Source organism: Ictalurus punctatus, chromosome 8 (genome assembly GCF_001660625.3).
Source record: "Ictalurus punctatus breed USDA103 chromosome 8, Coco_2.0, whole genome shotgun sequence".
Lineage (NCBI taxonomy): Eukaryota > Metazoa > Chordata > Actinopteri > Siluriformes > Ictaluridae > Ictalurus > Ictalurus punctatus.
The window spans coordinates 21,717,736-21,739,459 of NC_030423.2; the positions used below are offsets into that span (position 1 = coordinate 21,717,736).

General features: G+C 37.7%; 4 protein-coding genes across 4 annotated transcripts in view; 3 read left to right on the top strand and 1 right to left on the bottom strand.

Moving 5' to 3' along the window:
* Positions 1 to 5,951, top strand: part of galnt18a (UDP-N-acetyl-alpha-D-galactosamine:polypeptide N-acetylgalactosaminyltransferase 18a) — an 81,956-nt gene extending 76,005 nt beyond the window's left edge. Inside the window, exon 11 of the mRNA XM_017473507.3 lies at positions 5,373 to 5,951. Coding sequence (XP_017328996.1) covers positions 5,373 to 5,519 — 147 coding nt within the window. The 3' untranslated portion in view covers positions 5,520 to 5,951. The remainder of the gene's footprint in view (positions 1 to 5,372) is intronic.
* Positions 5,952 to 13,249: 7,298 nt separating this feature from the next.
* Positions 13,250 to 15,562, top strand: zgc:162634 (Trm112 family protein). The gene is made up of 2 exons (XM_017473363.3): positions 13,250 to 13,565; positions 15,129 to 15,562. The coding sequence occupies exons 1-2, from the start codon at positions 13,372 to 13,374 to the stop codon at positions 15,268 to 15,270; spliced, it is 336 nt and encodes a 111-aa protein (XP_017328852.1). The 5' UTR covers positions 13,250 to 13,371; the 3' UTR covers positions 15,271 to 15,562.
* Positions 15,309 to 15,562, top strand: LOC128633495 (phosphatidylinositol N-acetylglucosaminyltransferase subunit Y-like). The gene has a single exon (XM_053682347.1). It carries the CDS (start codon positions 15,309 to 15,311, stop codon positions 15,522 to 15,524), a length of 216 nt encoding a protein of 71 aa, XP_053538322.1. The 3' UTR covers positions 15,525 to 15,562.
* Positions 15,527 to 21,458, bottom strand: si:ch211-176l24.4 (serine/arginine repetitive matrix protein 1). Its single transcript, XM_017473563.3, has 2 exons — positions 21,411 to 21,458; positions 15,527 to 18,300 (listed from the first exon to the last, which is right to left on the bottom strand). The coding sequence occupies exons 1-2, from the start codon at positions 21,456 to 21,458 to the stop codon at positions 16,750 to 16,752; spliced, it is 1,599 nt and encodes a 532-aa protein (XP_017329052.2). The 3' UTR covers positions 15,527 to 16,749.
* Between the last annotated feature and the right edge of the window lie 266 nt (positions 21,459 to 21,724).

The following is a 21,724-nucleotide window of genomic DNA, read 5'->3' on the forward strand; positions in this document are numbered from 1 at the left end:
GAAGAAAATTCACCCGTTGTTGGGAGATTGCAAGTTCGAATCCCGACAATTCCACACCCTCAAATTTGTGTGGGAGGGGTGTGCACTCTCTCCCCTGTCAATCACAGTGACATTAGCCAGTTGTAAGCGTCTGTGAGCTCATGTATGTGGAAGAGGGTGAACAGCGCTTTCCTCTGATTGTTACACAGCATGAGCAACAGTTTGACAATATGTAGTTGGTTGGCTTTGTGTCTCGGAGAAAGCATGCGTTAGCCTTCAGCCTCCCTCGCTGGTAGCTACGGAAGTCCTAAGCGGCCATTTTTTTTCTTCTTTCTTGTTTCTTCTTCGACCTAACAAAAAAAAAAAACATTTTCTCGTGATAGACATAGCAATAGTTGTTTTCTTGTGATCTTGGCATAACAAAGTTGTTTTTTTTTTTCTCATGATAGACATAACAATAGTTGTTTTCTGGTGATCTCGACAACAAAAAGACGTTTTCTCACGACATAATATTATGATGAGAAAATCTCACGTCTTGTGAATGGGACTGGTGTCACATGCACGTTGGAGTCATCACTATCAAAATCATAAATTTTATAATTGCCTGCTGTAGAGATGGACTTTATCTCCTCATTAAGAGAGAGGGGTGTCCCCTTCTCAAGTGTCAATCACTAACAGACACAGAGCTGTTTCAGCTTGAGGGAGTCCCTGATCAAAGTAAAAGCCAATTTGTTCATCCACGCTGCTGCAGGATTGCACTGCGTTTTCCCCCCTCAACTTGCCTTGCATTTATTTGGTCACAGAATAGCTTAAAAAGCTGAAAAAAGTTTGAAAGAAAGGCCTTTTTTTGTTGTTTTTACATTCGGACCAATTTAATAGCTAGTTCATGAGGAAGTGAGAAAAAAGCAAGATGGAGGACAGAGTGCAAGTGAAAAATGAGTTGTTACTGAGTGAATATGAGAAGATTTATGACCTGAAGTAAAAAAAAAAAAATCATTGTCAATTGCATTGTAGCTAAAATAAGACCGTGTATATTTTTAGGACATTCATCTGAATGCAATATCACGTCCCACTTTAGCTGCATGTAGTTAAGTCACACAAGCAGCTCAAATTCTTGTGATCTGGTTTTGCTAGCCACTTAGCAGCATTAATGCTAAATTGCTAACCAAACAACTGAAACCAGATGTGGAGCTCTAATGGGAAGTTGCACTTGCACCAGTCCGCACCAGAGTGTTGAAGGGTAGTGGTGAGCACTGTTGCCTCGTACCTCCAGGGTTGGGGGTTTGAATTCTGCCTAGGTCCTGTGTGCATGGAGTTTGCATGCTCTCCCTATGATTCGGGGGTTTCCTCCGGGTACTCTGGTTTCCTCACCCCAAATACATGAGTTGCAGGCTGATTGGAATTTCCAAATTGTCCTCAGTGTGTGATTGTGCCCTGCGATGGGTTGGCATCCCGTCTTGGGTGTCCCCCGCCTTGTGCCCCAAGTTCCCGATATAGGCTCCAGGCTCAGACCCTGTGTAGGATAAGCGGCATGGAAAATGAATGGATGATACATCTGACAGGATGAACCAAGAATATTGAACACACAAAATTTTACCGAACACCGAAAATATTTCACATATGTACAGTGGTGTTTGAAAGTTTGTGAACCCTTTATAATTAAAACATCATTAGATTTTCACACAAGTCCTAAAAGTAGATAAAGAGAACCCAGTTAAACAAATGAGGCAAAAATATTGTACTTGGTCATTTATTTATTGAGGAAAATGATCCAATATTACATATCTGTGAATGGCAAAAGTATGTGAACCTTTGCTTTCAGTATCTGGTGTGACCTGCTTTTGCAGCAATAACTGCAACTAAACGTTTCCGGTAAGTGTTAATCAGTCCTGCACATCGACTTTTAGCCCATTTTAGCCCATTCATCAGTACAGAACAGCTTCAACTCTGGGATGTTGGTGGGTTTCCTTACATGAACTGCTTGCTTCATGTCCTTCCACAACATTTCTATTGGATTAAGGTCAGGACTTTGACTTGGCCATTCCTAAACATTAACTTTATTCAACTTTATTCTTCTTTAACCATTCTTTGGTAGAACGACTTTTGTGTTTCTCTTGAGATTCAGTTCTCAGACAGATGTCCTGATATTTTCCTTTACAGTTCACTGGTATTATTCAGAATTCATTGTTCCATCAGTGATGGCAAGTCGTCCCGGCCCAGATGCAGCAAACAGGCCATGATACTACCACCACCATGCTTCACAGATAGGATAAGGTTCTTATGCTGGAATGCAGTGTTTTGCTTTCTCCAAACATAACGCTTCTCATTTAAACCAAAAACTCTATATTGGTCTCATCCATCCACAAAACATTTTTCCAATAGCCTTCTGACTTGTCCACATGATCTTTAGCAAACAGCAGACAGGCAGCAATGTTCTTTTCTGAGAGCAGTGTCTTTCTGACTCCTAGAATCCTAGAGGTTCACATACTTTTGCCACTCACAGATATGTAATATTGGATCATTTTCCTCAATAAATAAATGACCAAGTATAATATGTTTATCTCACTTGTTTAATTGGGTTCTCTTTGTCTACTTTAAAGACTTGTGTGAAAATCTGATGATGTTTTAGGTCTTATTTATGCAGAAATATAGAATGTTCTAAAGGGTTCACGAACTTTCAAGCACCACTGTATATACAGAACTCAATGCATTCAGGTAATTCTAATAATTTATTTTGTGTACTGCTGGATCACTGAATCACTTGTTTCACTGTAAGAAATTGGCCGCACATTAAAAGTGCATTTTTACTTTAGTAAGAATGAAACATACCACTTACTGAACCAACCTTTATAAATAAAGTGCAATTTATGTAAAAAAATAAATAAACATAAAAATAAAAATAAATAAAATAACAGTAAGAGAGTGAATACAGCACCTATGAACAGCGAGTCTTTGCAGTCCTCTGCAGTCATTATTTTTATTCGAGAGGGTCATCAGCACACTGCGCGTTAAAGGCCATTATTTTTCTCTAGTCCAGTGCCTCATTAAACGCTGCTTTTCCCCGAGCTGGCTCATTATTATACCGCTGCCTTCATAAATCTTAGAGAATGTCCAAACCTGGCCAAAGGTTTGTGAATTTTCCTTTTCAAACATGAATCCAGTATGTTTGTTAGAACTTTCATGTGCAGAAAATAACATTTATTTTTTTTAAATAAAGTAAGATTTTGGATTTTGGATTTTACCATGCTTCCTGTAGTACACATCTGCTCTAATTAAAATTCCCTTCTTGTTTCTGAGCAGTTATTAGAAAGGAAGTCTGTTTTTCATATTTATATCTGTCTAATGCGGGACGACCACGGACAGGAATTTTACCTCATTTTCCTGTACCAAAAATGTAAAACGTGCTTGTAATAGAGGTCTTACAGTACGTGTCCTCAGCACGTGGCGTGAATATTTCTCACCGCTCCCTTCATCATTTGAGGGATGCGTCTGTCTACAAGGCAGGACATGAATGAACCTGTCAGACATGAAATTCAAATACATTACCCGCTCATTCATGTAGGCTACTCTCGTAAACTTCATTTTGCATATATTTTGAAGAATGGTAGACTTGTGAAGTTAAAATATTCCTTATACATTGATTGTTTGTCTGTTTATAGCAGCTTCCAGTGACCTGCGTTCCATGCATAAATGTGCTCTTTTATTTTTGTCTTCTCTTGGTGTTTGTTACCTTCTGGTCATAGACGATGAGGAACCAGACACTGCAGTTATTATTTGTCCAGACAGAACTATATTTTGGATGAGCTTGTATGTTTTATATCATGAGCAGGTCCTTTCTTTCTCCACACTTTGGCCTTTCTATCACTTTGGTAGAGATTAATTTTGGCTCCAGAACTTTTGTGGCTCATCTCTGTATTTCTTTGCGAATTCAAATCTAGTTTTCTGATCCTAACTGCTGATGAGTGGTTGCATCATGTGGTATGGCCTCTATATTTCTGCTCATGAATTCTTTTTCGAAGAGTGGATTGTGATACCTTCACCCCTGCCTTGTGGAGGTTGGAGCTCTCTGATCTTCACGTTGGTTTATCCTTTTTAACAACAAATGCATCTCTGCAGGTGAAACTGAAGACTAAAACCAAGAAAATATGTTCAGAGCTATTTATTGTTTTAAACAATCAATCTAACAGGACACACCTGGGTAACAAGGAACACCTGTCAGTCACATGTTCCAATACTTTTGCTCACCTACAAATCGGGTGGTCTGATACAAAATGTGCTGTGTTCTATGTCGTTTAACAAATCACCAGGAAATAAAAGATGAAATTCTAAACTCTCTTCTCATATTCACCTTTTGAAGCCCAAATGTCTTCAGTCTACAACAAAAACAAATGCTCTTGCTGTTCCAATAGTTTCGTAGGGGACTGTAGGTATCTTGCAATACAGACAAACGAATAGTTTGACAATGTGCGCGTAGGTTCTGTAGAGATTGTTATATAAGGCGCACGAACATGTTACTAGAGGAAAAAGTGATCATCTTCGTAGCCTGCTGAATCATACGACTCAAAACGAATCAAAGCAACACATTGTGTTTCAGGGCCACAAATGCACAAAGATTTACATGTTAAAAGGATTTAGGTTTGAATGTAGCATGTTTGTCCTTGGAACGGGAGGACAGAATAAGGCCTTAGTGTGAGATTTTGGATTTCAGATCAGGGAGGTGTTTCATCTCAAGCTTCTGCTTTCATCTTTTTTCAGCCTCTTCCTTTAAACACTGGATGATGGAGAATACCTGAAGCTATTAAAAAAAAAAAAATCAGAAATTTTGACCTTGTTCTATAGATGTAGAGCTCAGAGGTGTGTGAAAAGAGGAGAGGGGGCTTCTTCTGCAGTTCATAAAGTATTTATTATCTGTGAGCTGAACGTTTCGAGAAAGAGTCTGAGTCACTGTTTGAGTCACCTTGTTACCTCCAGCTTGGTTTTTTTGACTCCGATGGAACTCGAAGCTATGTAGATTAATTATATCAGCTTTTTTTTCTGATCTCACTCTTGTCAGTGCTGCACAAGTTTTAAGTAACACTAGTGACATCAACACCCTGTCCAGGGTGTACCCCGCCTTGTGCCATGTTCCCTGGGATAGGCTCCAGGCTTTCCCGTGACCCTGAAAAGGATAAGCGGTATAGAAGATGAATGGATGGATGGACTAGTGACATCAAGACAGTGGTGTATTTTAAATGCGTCATGGTGATCTGTCTGATTTTTGTCCTTTTTTCTTTCTTTGTATTCTGTTAGTGTAATAAGGAGGTAATGTTCCTGCATTACAGCATCTCTCTCTCTCTCTCTCTCTCTCTCTCTCTCTCTCTCTCTCACACACACACACACACACACATTCATAGGGAGGATCCATCCAGAACACCGAGTCACGGTACTGTCTCGAGCTCGTCCAGAGCAGCGGCGTGGAGGTCGGCTATCAGCTCACCCTACAGACGTGCACAACTCAAACGTGGACAATTACGAATATACTGACTGCCAAAGTTCTCTGAAGGCACCAACACCTGCGGGGCTGCACATGGAGCTGAATTTTTGACTAAGAAACTCTGCTTTTATACCCAAAGGCTCAATTTAGACACACGAATCTTATATGCAGTGCATATCTGATGATTTAGACGTTAAACAATAAAAGTCACCGGTTGTGAGGAGGCTAATCATTTGTTCAAAAACACAAATCCAGTCGGGAAAGAAGATCAACAGAACTAACTAGACCAATGTTGCTTACTGTCCATCACCGACCACCCACCCACCCATTTTATCCTACAGGGTTCTTCACACACCTTGGTATCCATGTCCTTCACTTAAACACATCATCAAATAATAATCTGTTAACTGAACGTGGAGTAACTGGTAGTTGGTGCATTCCAGGTATTCGGATTGCTTGAGTATATTTTAAAGTCATCTATAACTCTTTTTCTATTGGTCTACAGTATATTCCACAATATATTTCTTCATGTCATCGTTCCACAAAATATATATATATATATATATATATATATATATATATATATATATATATATATATATATATATATATATTATTAGACGACAAAAAAAGTCTTCTATCCACATCACAAAAGTCAGAGTCAGATACACGAGCTGTATTTGCATACTGGAACATGATTGGCTCTTGTATTTTATGATGTAATAACACTTTCCTGTCAACTGTTGAAGACTAAAACTGGATTTACGCTATACGATTTATGGCCCAATTTTTCTGATGCAAACAAAAATTGCACATCGTACGAGAATTCTTTGGTTGCAAGTTGAGATCGGAGGCATGATGTAAAACGCTCACTGACGGCCGATTTAGCACCACTATGACGTAAAACGAAGTTCTGACACTGTCCGACTTTCTTTCAAACTTAAATCTCAGAAGAACGACAAGATAGGATGATGCAAAACTTGTGTGATAGCTACAAATACGGTCAAGGCAAAAACCTAAACAAGCATGCTAATTGCTAGAAATTCTTATTACCTCAAGCCCACTTTGAAGAAGGCTTGTGTTTGTGCAAGCCAGTTGTCTGCACAAGACCGGATCATGTAGAATGTAATCATTTTCTTTTATCTTTAGAGGATCTTCCTCATATAATCCGACATGGAGAACACACTTTATCATACAGTGGATTATAGGATCCAATCCAATCAAGATTTGATTGAGATTTCATACAGCGTGACGAGTAACAACCTTAAAAGAGTGCTGAAATTGCGCGGCCTAGTTCTTTTTAGCTCGGCTTGTTTTTTTAAAGTCGTAATTGCACAATTTTACCGCAATACGCAGTCGGCCTGTACGAGTCATTGGAAAGAGTTGGAGTGTGTATGATATCGTTTAACATTTTAAGTCGTACTCTAGTAGTGCATACAGGTCAGTATCTCAAAGCTGAAGAGATGTCGATATAGCTATCAATACTTAATATGGATATGAAAAGCTACAGTAAATACAGGAAGTAAATAAAGAAAATGAAAGAATGTGAGTGCAGCGTAACTCCAGAAATGAGGAAAACATTGTGTCAGGAGTACGATTCCATTCAACAAACTACCACAGCTGAGTGAACAAGGAAAATATCATTTTTCTATTTCTTTAGCACTTTGTGTTGCAACAGTGACAAGACCATGTCTGATTAACGAAAGCGCTTTTCAGAGCTCACTTTGGGTTTAAGCAAAGTTGGTTAATGTATGATCTCTACTCACTTACTGGCTCGAATTTTTTGACATGAAAACTTATTAAATGTGTGATCTGTTAGGATTTTAAAGGAAATGTAGTGTATCCGAAGCTTAAAAGGACCAGGAAATTGACAGTATTCTCACACTGACTGCTAAAACTAAACCTAACAGAAGTATTTACTCACAAAATACACATTTTATAAAAGTTGAGGGTGACTTTAAGCTTGTATCATGATTGTATTTATAGATTGAGCTTTTTGCTACTGTGTAGCATGCATTTACAGTGTACATTTTCAGTTCTCCTTGCTTTTCCCTCTTGTGTGTCTCAGGTCTGTGTTGGATACAGTATATATTAAGTTGCATTTAAGTTGAATTGTTCTTATGAGCTTATGACACCTAATGATATTTTGTCAATGCAAAAAAAAAGGATTTATAAGAACTTGTAATAAAAATATTGAAAGAAATGAGAAAATTATATTTATTGCTGGAGTGTAAGAGTGATTCCATGATTGTGTAACCATTTAGCCCTATCAATGCTTAAAAATATTACCTTTTTAAGGCAATTAGATTTAATCATTCAAATCAAATTGCACTGAATCATTCAAAAGTGTGCAGACCCAGTAACAGGGCTAGGTTTTTAGCATGGAATTAGCAAATATCAAAAAATGAGGTTAACAAGCATCCATGCTAATGCCATGAGGTCATTACGGACATTTAAAGATTCACTTAAAAAAAATTAATTATTTATTTACTTTCTATAATTTGTGCAACAGAGTTGTACTTTCAAAGTGAATTCATCAGTTAATGTCACTGAAAATAAGAAAAAAAGAATGAGAAAACTTACTTTTCTTCTTCCCATGATCATCAGGAAATTCAGATGATGCAACTTCCTGTTGATCTTGTGGAATAATCCAAATATTTCAGAGGGGTGAACGTGTTCAGTTAACAGGGTTGACTGAATGAACTAAAATGTAAATTTGTCATAACCGATCATGGAGAAGGCGTGGAAAAGGATGTTTTAAGCATGACATGTTCAATTGATTCACACGTTAATACACATAAAAGTATTTTAATGATTGTATTTGAAGATAAAGTAGTTATAGTAGGCTGGGACAGACAAACAGGCTTATGCAAACTTCTTTTTTTTTCCAGCTCAGCCTACCTGGAACACTTTTCTGTGTTGGTGGCTGTAAAAAGGAAGTTTATTCTCTGTGAAGATTAAAGATCCTCCTTAACCATGCCAACAAAGTCATTTCGTGCTCAGTGAAAATGGCAGCCTCCTCCCAGAGCCCAGAGTTCTCTCTCAGGGACACAAAAACGCCTCCGCATTAATCAAAAGCTACGCATGGCACATATACTTAACACGACCTGCTTTCCCCAAGCGCAGTCTAGCATAAAGATCATTTTAGAAGCGAGGAACGTGGAAATGACTTTAAGCACTCCCTCTAAAAAGCTAAGATGAGCTTTGGGCAACTCAGGCCCAGAACATTTAACCCTTCAACACTGTTTTAAATCACTTTATCTAAAATTGCAACCAATGATTTCGGTCTGCAGAGGACGCGTATTATGGAGGTCATTTTGAGGCAAACAGGATGAAAATTTACAAGGCTGCCAGTCATAAAAAGGTGTTCCATCAAATCCATAAATCTTCGTATTTAAGGAAGGTGAATGAGTGCTTTACTACAGTGAGTGCATTAGTTTGATGAAGCTGATACTGCAGAACCATTAATTACCATGAGATCATAAAGTTACCACATGACCGAAAGTTACCGTAAGACCGTTAGTTACCGTGAGATTGTACGCTACCGTGAAACTTAAGTTACCATGAGACCATAAGTTACACTGAGACTGTAAGTTACTGCGTGACCATAAGTTACTGCATGACCATAACTTATACTGTGAGACCACTTCTGAGAGATTATATGCTAATGCAAGACTGTAAGTTACTGTGAGACTGTAAGTTTCTGCAAGAAATTTTATTATTACATTACTGTGAGATCATAAGTTACTACTAGATCATAACTTACTGTGAGAATGTAAGTTACTGTGAGATCATAAGCTACTGTGAGATCATAAGTTACGGAGACTGTGCATTACTGTGAGATCATAAGGTACTGCCAGATCGTAAGTTACTGCGAGCCCATAAGCTACTGTGAGATCATAAGTTACTACTAGATCATAACTTACTGTGAGAATGTAAGTTACTGTTAGATCACAAGTTACGGCGAGATCGTAAGTTACTGTGAGATGGTATGTTGCCATACATGATGCATGACACATGACCCAGGTCAGACTTCTCCAGTTACAGCTACATTTTTCCCAACAAAATAATACTTCAGAATTCTCTGTTCACTTATATTCATTTCTTACTTAGACTTTCTAGTTCTATAGTATTTAACTTCACCCACTTTCTTAAAAATTTAACCAAAAACTTTTGACGGTATTGTGTATAGAAGTGTACAATTCTTTCCTTCTACAACTTTGAGGGATGGAACATTAAGTTTAACTTCAAAAAATATATTTGTGCATCATGCAGTGTCCGATGTTTATGCACCCCCTTACAATTGCAGCAAAGAAAGTGCTTCATCTCATGCACTAATTGCTACATAAACCTACATCATTTGCAAAAATGTATTTACACCTCCAACTTATATCTCAACTGACATGTTACAACTAACCCCACACCGTTTTATAACCAACTCCATCCATGGGGTGGTCCTTTGATTTCATTTGAGCTATCCTCTGATATTAACAGGAGTATGGTATTTGCTTTGCACCAATAGTTAACAGACAAGTGTACCTACCTTGTCTAAAAAAAAAAACAGGAGCTTTAGAAAGTTTTTTTCATAAGACTGACACAAAAAAAAAGATATATATTACAACTGACCCCTTTCTCTAATATTTGCTTCTCATTAAAACATTGTCCTTTTTTCTACCTCACTTGTCCTCAAAGTGAGATCTTGGGATCTCCAGGGGTCTGTGATTTATTATTATTATTTTATTTATTTACTTATTTTGTTAGCGATTCTGAGTTAGTTGCTAATCCTGCTTTCTGTAAACACCGCCTATAGACAAGGTTATTTTTTACTGTGCCTCATTAGTGATGAATGGGCTCTAAAGCACACCTGGACTTGATGGCGGCCCTCGTCATGATGGCGGTTTCCATGCCAGACTGCGTTTTACTGATGACTAACCAGGAGATTTCATTTACGCGCCAGCCTCGTTAATCCTGAGCCTAGTCATAAATCACATTAATTGAGAATAAAAGCACCTCCGTTTTATTTTTTGTGTCTGTAAGAAGGCTTTTAAAATGTTCAGGTTGGCTGTGAAGACTTCTAGACGGAAACATGTCTTGTTTTTGACTTTATAAAACTGCAGAATCTGCCAAGGGGACACATTTTGTGAATTTATTGTCATTTGTTTGCAATCTGGCACCATTTCATGTGTAAAACAAAGTTACACAGTCCCATCTTAATCCTGTTCGAATAACAGGAAACATATGTATCTTGATATTTATGTATTTCAGCCAGAAGAGATTGTAATTCCTGTATTTCATCTTAAAGTTTTATTGCAGCTGCACATAGAATCAAGAAAACATTATTTATATTTTTTTTGTTTTTGTTTTTAAGCTCCTGAAAAATTTATACCGCTGTTGAAGTCTTGATTCTGAATGGTCAAAATGTGATGATTAATTTTCTATAACAAAAGCTCTGACAGTTATGCAGCTGGTTTATATCACCGCAGCTATATATTGATACACTTGTTCTAATATGTTATCGTTTCTATAGCAACAGCTCATTCACAGTGCCTTGTATGGTGGTGAGGGAACAGCTGTTTATAGCTGCTATAATGTAAAATGTCTTTTGTGGACATTCCACAACATTAATGTAGCTATAAATGGATAAAAAAAAATTGAAGTGTCATTCTTTAATAAATGAATATGTAATTGTCGCAAATGTACGTAGTATATGAGGAATAAAACACTTCAGGAATCGCCACTATGGGAAAAATTCATGTTGGTCACTGCTAACATTATATGTTGAGCTGAGTGCGAAAGTTTGTATCCCTCCAAGCCAGAATTAACACACATATAAATGACATTAACAAGACATGTAGTATGTTAGGTTTTGCAGATGTCCCTTTATTATTAAGAAATAAAAATAGTCACAGCATGTTAAGATATTATCTGCAAAAAAAATAATATTCGGAATGGTATCAGTTGAAAAGTCTCTTTCTGAATGTGATATATTTACATGTACAGGTGTAATGAGCTGTAAGCCGTAATCATCAAGATTAAAACAAAACAAAAAGGCTTGAAATATTTCACCTCCTGTAATGAATCTAGAATATATGAAAGTTTCCCTTTTTGAATTAAATTACAGAAAAAAGTAACTTTTCCACAATATTAAAATTTTTTTTAGATGCACCTGCATACAAATTTTGTTTTCGATGATTATGTCATGTTTTCTGCATTATTGCATTATTTATTTTATATATATATATATATATATATATATATATATATATATATATATATAAATTCCAAAAAAATATTTGTATATCAGTAAAGAAAGTATTATCTGCAAAAACAGTCAACAGTGTGACAATCAACATCTATTCAAGATGTTTATCGAGAACTGTGACTGAATCTCCAAGATGCTCAGAAACATTTACCAGCTAGTGTTAAATGTAAAATTGTGTGAAGTTTATCTGAGACTACTGACACATTTTCAAGATAAAAGGTTGTCATTCCCAATATTGACCTATAGTAGGTTTTTTAATATAGAAAATGTTTACTTGCATTAATTTAAAGCTTCGTAGTTTTACAGCTTTTCTTTACATGTCCCTGTTGCACAGTACTGTACATTTATCTCAAAAATGACTCTTTCATCATGGCAAATGGCGCACTTATATAGCGCTTTACGCTGGTTCTCATTCACCCTCTCACACACCAGTGGTAGCAGAGATGCCATGCAAGGCGCTAACTTGCCATCGGGAGCAACTTGGGTTCAGTGTCTTGCCCAAGGACACTTCGGCATGTGGACCGGGAATCGAACCTCCAACCCTACGATTAGTGGACAACCCACTCTACCACCTGAGTCACAGCCGCCATGTGCCTCAATCATCATGCCTCTGTGGGTACAAAAAACAAACCAAGATCCAGAACACCAAGTTTGGAAAAAGAATTCTGAAAACTTCTATATTAACTCAATTCCTCTAGCGTTCTTGTCACGTCCATGGCCCACCGAGTGCAATCTAATAATGGTCCAGACCCATTTACTTATACCTCCAAGCTGTATGTGAAAGCTGCTAGCCCTCAGGTCTGTCTGCAGCAGTTAGATGGACCCAGGTTGGGAAATATTTGTAAATTGTACTTCTCACTGTGTCCTGAGGCATTAAAGTGAATTATTGAAGGGAACATCTTCATTATTATGGTGTCCTTTCTCGGCTCAAAGGAAAACACCTTCGAGGATGGAAAATGATATTCTCTCTCACAGAGCAAAGTTTCATAAAAAACACAAAACAGAATACACATTACAAAATTCTGATTTTGCCACCCACTTTTCTTATATATGTGGTGAATTTATACTTGAATAATTAAAAAGAATTTCAAAAGTCTAAATTAATGAGTGTGTTATTTAAATGAAAGCACAATCCTGGAAGACTTTGCTTTGGGGGAAAAATATTTTAACAAATCCAACTATCTTAATATATTATATACTACATTAAAACAACAGCTTAGTATTTCGGATCAGATCAAAAAATATATCTTAAAAAAAAAATTATCCCAGGTTTTCATTAGCGTTGAACCAAAAAAAAGTAAATAAATAAATGCGGCAACACTGCCACCTTGTGGTGGCATGAAAAATCGCCGCCTTTGCGCTTAACATTAAATGAATTAACATCAAGTGTATTTACTTGTATGTGCTTAATATTTTAGTTAGTTTGTATATATATATATCAAGTGTATAAAACATTTTGTAATAACTACTGTTAATTATTATTATTATTCTTATACAGCGATCGCCAAAGGAACATTCATACGCGCGGTTGTTGCTCCTTCCGGAATGATTCTTCAGACGGACCGGAAGCATTAGGCGTACAAACACAACTGATAACAGGTTAAACTAGTTTGAGGTCTTTAAAAAAAAAAAAAAACCCAACACATTTTCCTCGGATATGTCTCAGTATGGACTGAGGAGATTAGCTACAGAATATTGTAGTTTGAACACATTTGTGAATATCAGGACATTTTTGCGACTGCAGGAGAGAAACCTGTCAGGTTCCAGTGAAGTGAAGGACGCCGGGAAAAACGCGTTCGACGTTTCTTTACTCGAGTTTCTTGTGTGTCCTCTGTCTAAGAAACCTCTCAGGTATGATCATTAAACATGATTTCAGTCCCAAAATAACATCTAAGGTAAATTGCATTTATATTTTCTCTTAGACTGTAGTAACAGGAAATCAGAATTTTAAACCGTAAAATGTTTATTTAATTGTTTTTGTCCATTTTCGATTACCGGATTATCTTAAATTGTGCTTTAATGAAGGCGTAAACCACGCCCACTTCGCAACTACGTCATACCATATATCCCAGAAAAGCATTTTCCCCCTAATAAACACACTGTACAGCCAAAAGCCATATAATGTGTTCACCTGACCATCACACCCATATGTGGTTCTTCACCAAACTGTTCTCACAAAGTTGGAAGAACACAGTTGTATAGAATGTCTTTGTGTGCTGTAGCATTACAATTTACCTTCACTGGAACTAAGAGGCCCAAACCTGTTCCAGCATGATGACGCCCCTGTGCACAAAGTGAGCTCCATGAAGACATGGTGTGTTAAGCTTGGAAGAAGGTGGAAGAACTCGAGTGTCCTGCACAGAGCCTTGACCTCAACCCCAGTGAACATCTTTGGGATGAACTGGAACTGGAGACTCCTCTCCATCCCAACATCAGTGCCTGAACTGAACCTCACAAATGCTGTTGTAGCTGAATGAACACAAATCCCCACAGCCACGCTGCAAAATCTAGTGGAAAGCCTTCCCAGAAGAGTGGAACACATTGTAACAGCAAATTGGGGAGCAACTCCATATTAATGCCCATGGTTATGGAACGGGATAGTCAATGGTCAAGTGTGCACATACTTTGGGCTATATAGTGTATATACAACAAATTCATTTATAAGCTACACTTACTACAGAAACCACATTATGTTTAAATCCAGTTTTTCTTTTTCTGTATTGAGAATTGAAAACCTGTTTCTAGCTGAACTGAATTTTTAAAAGAAATATTTAACAATGAAAAGATAAAACTTTCATTATTAAATATGAGTGTTTCTTAGAGATGCCTTTTAGAATCGTGATATTGTCACCCCTAATTGTACACATTTAATTAATATTCATTAAATAAATCTGCAGGTAGGGATGGGGAAATAGCCCAAAAATTGTTGTTCAGTCCGTACAGGATTTTGCAGGGGTTTTTTTGGTGATTGTTGCAGCCAAAAAAAGCTCAATTTTGCTGTGGCGCTTTTTTGTTTGTTTGTTTTTGTTTGTTTTTTTAAATTTCCTATGAAATTTGTGGAGGTTTTGTGCCTTTTTTTTTGTAGAAAACTACTTGAATTGGCAAAATAATAATAAAAAAATTTTTTTTTAATTGTTTTGGACTTTCACAGTGATGTTTGTTGGTAAATGAGACCTTTTAGCTGTACTCATGTTTGGCGGCATACGTGTTGTGATGCGGTAATTTTGAAAAACTGCAAGCTCCTCCGAATATTGCAGAGTTTGCTTGATTTCATGTACAATCCTGCGATTGTAAAAACCTAGAAACTAGGGATTGGTAATTACTTCATTTATCATGATATCAATATTATATCGTCATATCACCCAGCTCTGTATGATCTGTGACTATTGAATGTCTTTGTTTTGTTTTTTTTAGATACGAGGAAACAACAAACGAACTAATCAACGAAGAGCTCGGTATTGCGTATCCCGTAGTAGATGGCATCCCGAATATGATTCCTCAGGATGCACGCCTGATCAAGCAGACTGAAGGAGCTGAAAAACCGACTCAGACTTGAACAGTGTTTTCTGTCTGCTCTCTCTCAAATAAAGCACGATGCCATTTCCTCTATCTACAGTCACCGTTTTAGTCCCAGTCCTGTCCTTATTAGGCCTCCTGTACTCCTCGAGTGTGGATGAAAACTTCCCACAGGGCTGCACTGACACTACCAGCGTGTGTTTTTATAGTCTGTTGTTGCCCGTCACTATTCCCGTGTATGTCTTTTTCCATCTGTGGAAGTGGATGGGAATCAAGCTGTTCCGGCACAATTGAGAGATGTAAATAAAGCTTTATTCAGACAACACGAAAAATGCTCAAACGTGCATTCTTTCTAACATACTTACTGATGTGTTTAAAACCTGAGTGTAAAATGTTTTCATTTGTGGTTTCTAACAATGACGCTTCAAATCAGCTCTAACGTTTAAACAGTTTCATTAGTTACATCAACTCTCAGTATCAGGCCTTTTAGAGTAGTGTATGTGTAATCATCAGGAAGGAATTGACACATTTCCTTGGACTGAGAAAAGAACAATAAAATGGAGGTTTAGTAATAAACATGTGACTGTAGTATATGTGACTGTATATCGCCAGTTTTAAGCTATAGCAATCAAATGTGTTACGATGACAGGAAGTCTTACAGAATCCTTTCTTATGGAGGGTTTTAGCCAATTTTCCAACACTGGAGCAATCTTTACAAAATACTTCTGATTATGTATACATTCCTCAAGATTTTGAGGTTCATGTCATTCCATCAGACCCAAACAGCGACAAATTATTCCCTCTGAAAATTTTGTTCCATCTCTAAAAGGACCAAATGCACAAAACGCAGATCTTAGCTGAAATTTATAAAAGCCTTTGGCTGAAGAATTGCTGAATTTTTTTTTTCTTTTTGCAAAAGAATTCACATAAAGGTTTACAAGAGGCAAAAGTTTTGTTCTTTTCTAAGTGCAGAGAAATGTCTAAATTCTTGTGCTTATCTCATAGAGGTCGAAAAAACTCTCATGTACTCTTCCAGCCAAAATGTGCGTCATGCACACATTATAATATAATGCATAGTAAATATATTCCACAACAACACACACGATATACACTACCAGTCAAACGTTTCTGATGATTATATTACAGTTGAATTACTATTATTAATTAAACAGAATAGCAGTAAAATAAAGAAAGCGTACTGGTGTTAAATCTATAGAAAAAAGTCTATAGGCTATTGTTAAGTGGAAATTATAAATATGTTGTGCCTAATTACAGTGATATGGATGTTAGACAAGACTAAATTCAATAAACATTTCTCTTTATTATACCATTTTGATTTTCTAATTTGATATTATTTAACCAGAAAGACTTTTGACTTGCAGTGTATATATTGAATATAATACTCTCTGGAATACAATAAACACCAAAAGAGAACAAACTGAACTTCTTATTAATTGCCTATAACATTCAACAACAAATCCACAGACCTGAATTTTTTGTTTGAACAAATTTGATTTTGTCACAGCTTCTTCTTCTCGACACTTCCTGAGAACTTCATGAGTGGTGAGCTGGGCTTAGGTGAATCCCCTTCTCCCTTCAGCCTGAAGAAGAACGACTCGTTGAGGCGTGTCTGAACCACTTTTAGCTGGGACAGGTCAGCTTTGCCCTTTAAGTGCGAGTCGCTTTCTTCGCTCTGCGTCAGGTCTGTTACATACAGCTCAGGATGATGCCGATCTTCGAAGGGTTTACTGACGACTTCCGACTGATGAAGCCTGGATTTTTTCGTCAGGCTCAGGTCTATCGGTTCTTCGGTGCATGTGCTGCAGTGACTGAACCTGAGAGAAGTAGCGAGGAGAGGAGAGGTGAAGAAGTTTTCAGTCTGAGTTGAAGCATTGAGTTTGAGAAGGTGCGATGGTTTCCTTGGTGATGATTGGTGTTCTGGAGATGACCATTTCCTTGGTGATGACACTGTATAAGACTGAGGTTCTGGACATGACCTTTTCCTTGGTGATGACACTGTATAAGACTGAGGTTCTGGACATGACCTTTTTCTTGGTGATAACACTGTATAAGACTGAGGTTCTGGACATGACCGTTTCCTTGGTGATGACACCGTATAAGACTGAGGTTCTGGACATGACCGTTTCCTTAGTGATGACACCGTATAAGACTGAGGTTCTGGACATGACCGTTTCCTTGGTGATGTCACTGTATAACAATGAGTTTCTGGACCTGACAGTTTCCTTGGTGATGACGCTGTATGAGGTTCTGGACATGAACATTTCTTTGCTGATGATGCTGTATAAGACTGAGGTTCTGGATATATCTCTGTGTAACCCTGTGGTTCTAGAGCTTCCTCAGCACTCGTGCTGCTACAAAGGTCTATATAAGGATCTGAGAAGGACTTCTGGGTGATGAAGAGATCTTGGCTGTTGATGTCATCCAATGTACTTTGAGATTCCATGCCATTTTCTTCCATGGCTGGCTTGCTGTGACGTCCTTCTGCAGGAAATACGATGTTAAACGATGGCTTTTTGTCAGTGCCGGAGTATTGTGTTTGAAGGATATTTCTCACTGGGAAAGGATTTTGAAGTGGTTTAGGTTCGTGCAACACCGGTGACAGATTAAAGGCAACTCTCTTTTTGTGTTTCTTCTCTTTTTGGATTGATCTTAAAATTGGCTGCACCGCTTCCTGTTCGCCAGGACCTGATCGGACACCGTGCTCAGCCGTGCGTGCGTCCACAGCACAGTTACTGTCTCTGTTCTTGTGTCGCTTTGACAGTTTGTTTTTATTCTGCGTCAGGGAAAACTCCTCATTTAAACTGACATCGGGTTTCTTTTTCCGTTTCTTCTTCTTCTTCTTGATCTCTGGCCACTGTGCAGAGAGGTTTGAGTCACAAATGTCATCGTAATCCTTCAAACTCCCTTGACCTTTTGGCTGCGATTTCTGTTTATCCAACTTTTCCCTTTTCAATTTCTTAGCCTTTTTCTTCTTGCGTTTTTTCGGGTCATCCAAAAAAGTGTTGTCTAATGGTATGCACCCTAGCACCTTCATGGAAGCCATCTCTTTCTGTAAGATAAAATCACACTGACTTAATTAAACATCCTACTTTGTATTTCCAATGTTTACAAACTGTGAAGTGCACTATGTGTGTCCTAAATTCCTCTGCTTTAATGGTTGGACACTAACCTAATGAAGTGCATTTTGGGATATCAGATGCACACTAAAAGTTCTAAACTAAGCTTTTCCAGATTATGGTGGCAAAACTGCCTTTAGAAAAGTCCCATTAAGTAAACCACATCTGTGTTCAGACATACCGTTAGTCTATAGCCCATAGAGAATAAGATAGATTGATCTATGACCTGGGAAATGATCGACTCAATCATAACAAGTTCCAAGCCAGCACCTGAGGTGTCGGTTTAACTGGAAATGGAGCTCCAAGGTCAGCTAAAATGTCTCTTTCTCAGGCACCGCAGATCACAGCGGCACGGCGCCGGTGTCGTTTGAAAGCTATCGAAGAGCTATTTTTAAGTTGGTGCAAATTTGTGGTTGCAATCACACTGCAGGGCACTTATCAGGTCGGGACATATTGAGTGGCTCCTCAGGAACTGATTCTGAGCAGCTGAAATGAGTCGTCTGTAATTCCAGACATACTTCCTGTACTAACCTACGTAGGTTTGTAACAAAAACCCCACCTCTGGTCTCCATTGGCTGCTCACGATCAACGTGTACTTTGGCCCGCCCTCAAACACTACAGTCGAGTTTGCATCCTGAAAGGGTTACGGTTCCTGTCTAGAAGATGTTGTTTTCTGCGCTGCAAAAGCAATACCACTTTATACGGACTTCCAAAGGATGATGATGTAAAGCGTCAGTGGTTAGAATTCATTTTAAAATGATACCACAGCAGTTTTACAACAACTCCGACCTTCGTTTGTGTTCCCGTCATTTCACTAACGGCTGCTTCTCAAATCTAGCTGAAGTCAGCGGTGGATTTGTGAAACAGTTATTCATTAAAGATAATTATTTATGTATATATTTTCTACCAAGTGTTCCAAATGCATAGTTTTGGGTTGTATACATGTACAACCAGTGCACAGCTGTTAGCCTGTTAGCTGTAAGCCTCTGCTAACCGGCTAACTCACGTTATTTTCAAGCTACATATAAACTTACCACTGAGAAACGTCCTGTTCTCGTCGTGCTTGCGATGGTGGTTTGGGTTGATCTTCTGATGTATCACTATCAGACTCAAATTGACTACGTTTACATGGACAGCAGTCATCTGATTATTTACCTTATTCTGAGGAAGACAATATTGTGATAAAGGTGTTTACATGCGTCGCTTTTAGGCTGTTCCTTTCATGTACCCGTTTTACATGTTATAGAACAAAGATCGATTAACAGCACACGTCATTACGTCACCACGCCACACTGTCCGACATCCCTCCAGAATTTCACGTATAAACATACAGTTCGTCTTCGTTATAGTACCGTATTCAGTTTTGGGTGTTTTTATTTAAAATTTTTTACGAACGCTTCAAGTGCGGTTTATTATTTGTCATGCTGTATGTGCAAATAGACAACTGCTTGAAGCCGTGGGCTCCGTCCCAAACCGTGTACTTACCTTCAATATACTAGCCGAGATGCATGTATTTCACCTGCTACAGGCCTATAGTAGGTAAGTACGTGGTTTGGGACGCAGCTGTGCTCTCTTTTTTGCTGTAAAACGGTTGAGCATTGCCGTGTGTGATCGTGTCCTGTCGCAAAATGCGGTGAAAACTCTCACATGACGTTAATAATGTGATTAAGGTGTTTACATGTCTGTAATACATGTCGATAATGCGACTAAAACAGGAATATTCCACATGTCTTAATTCGATTAGTGTTTACTTTGAGTATGACCTTAATTGGATTAAGGTAGTTAAAAATTGCTGTTTACATCAGAGTATTGTCTTAATCGGGTTAATATTGGATTACTGTTGTCCATGTAAACGTGCTGACTGATAAGGTAAAACTGATGACACTATTACTGAGCTGAAACTAGGATATGGAAGTGGGCGTTTCCTTTCCGACACTTACTGTAAGAGGTAGACCAATCACAACAAACTGGGGCATCTGGCCAATCAGAGCAGAGTAGGCTCTCAGAAAGGCGATGTTTAGAGTCAATGGATCCTTGAGCGAGTTGTTCGTGACCGTGGTGAAAAAGAGGTAATGCTTCAATGTAAATTATGTGAAAATTAACATGTATTTTGACCGTGGATGCATGTAAACCTATTATATGAGACCTTTAAAACTAAATTAAGCACGTTTATATAGCATAATAGGGGCACTTTAAGGCGAACATATTCATACTAAAAGCCAACGAGAACTACGATTTTGATTTTAACTCTGTGTAGTTCCTCCATGTGACATCAGCATGGGACTCAACTGCTAACTTCTCCCAGGTCTACAGACCAATTATTTAGTTATTATCTCGTTCCAAATGAGTAAATATCAAATATTACAATATAAACATATTTGATGTGTCTCAGGGTGGAGTTTTCCTTTAAGGTACATCATTATCTTTTATAATGAAGTTTTAATTGTACATTGTATGCAATTTTATAGTAAAAGAAACGGTCTAAAGGTGACACTGAGAAGGAAAGATACAGTTTAGTCTACCTATTTTTATATTTTTAGTGTAAGGTAAGAAATAACCTCATTAGGATTCTTTGTAACGTCGTTATTTCATATCAATAAGCTCAGCTACATAACTGAAATATAGGCTACTGTGTGTAGAAGTGCTTCAAGTTTATTTCAGGGAAATTCTCACATTTTGTAACATACTCACACTGTATAGGTTACTTTAAAACTTACATACACAGACCAAAAAAAAAACAAAACAAAAAAACCAGAAAATTAATTAATTAATTAATTAATTAATCAATCTTCTGACAGGAAAAGGTTGTGCTACCAAAGTAGTCGCGAGCTCACCAACCTCACCTGTTCCGGTTATCATGAGATGCTAGCAATTTATTTTAATAAGCTTAATAACCGCTTATTTTAATAAGTAAGTTTAAAGCAATTTTTTTTTTTTTTTTTTTTAAACGCGCTTAAGTAATTAAACACCTTGTGAGACCATTTGAATGAAAACGCTAGCACGTATAGCGAGTTTAACGAAGTGAAAACACCAAGAAACTTACCTGGTGAACAGCAGGACTGAGGATAAGTTTGGCGCGCGCCTTAGTCATTGCGCATGCGCATTCGAGTCAACGAGCCGAGTTCAAAAGCTTACATTACGATATAGGGGTCATATCGAGTGCAAACGTTTTTATGGCTTCTTACTTGAAAATATTTGAACGTGCCTATGTTTTACAAAACATTTATCTACAAAACAGAATACAGTACTATGCCAATATGCCAATTATGTTGGGTTTTTTTTGTTGTTGTTGCAAGTTGTTAAAGTATTGCAGAAATTGATTCTAGTCAGGTTTTTTTTTTGCATCCATATTGACAT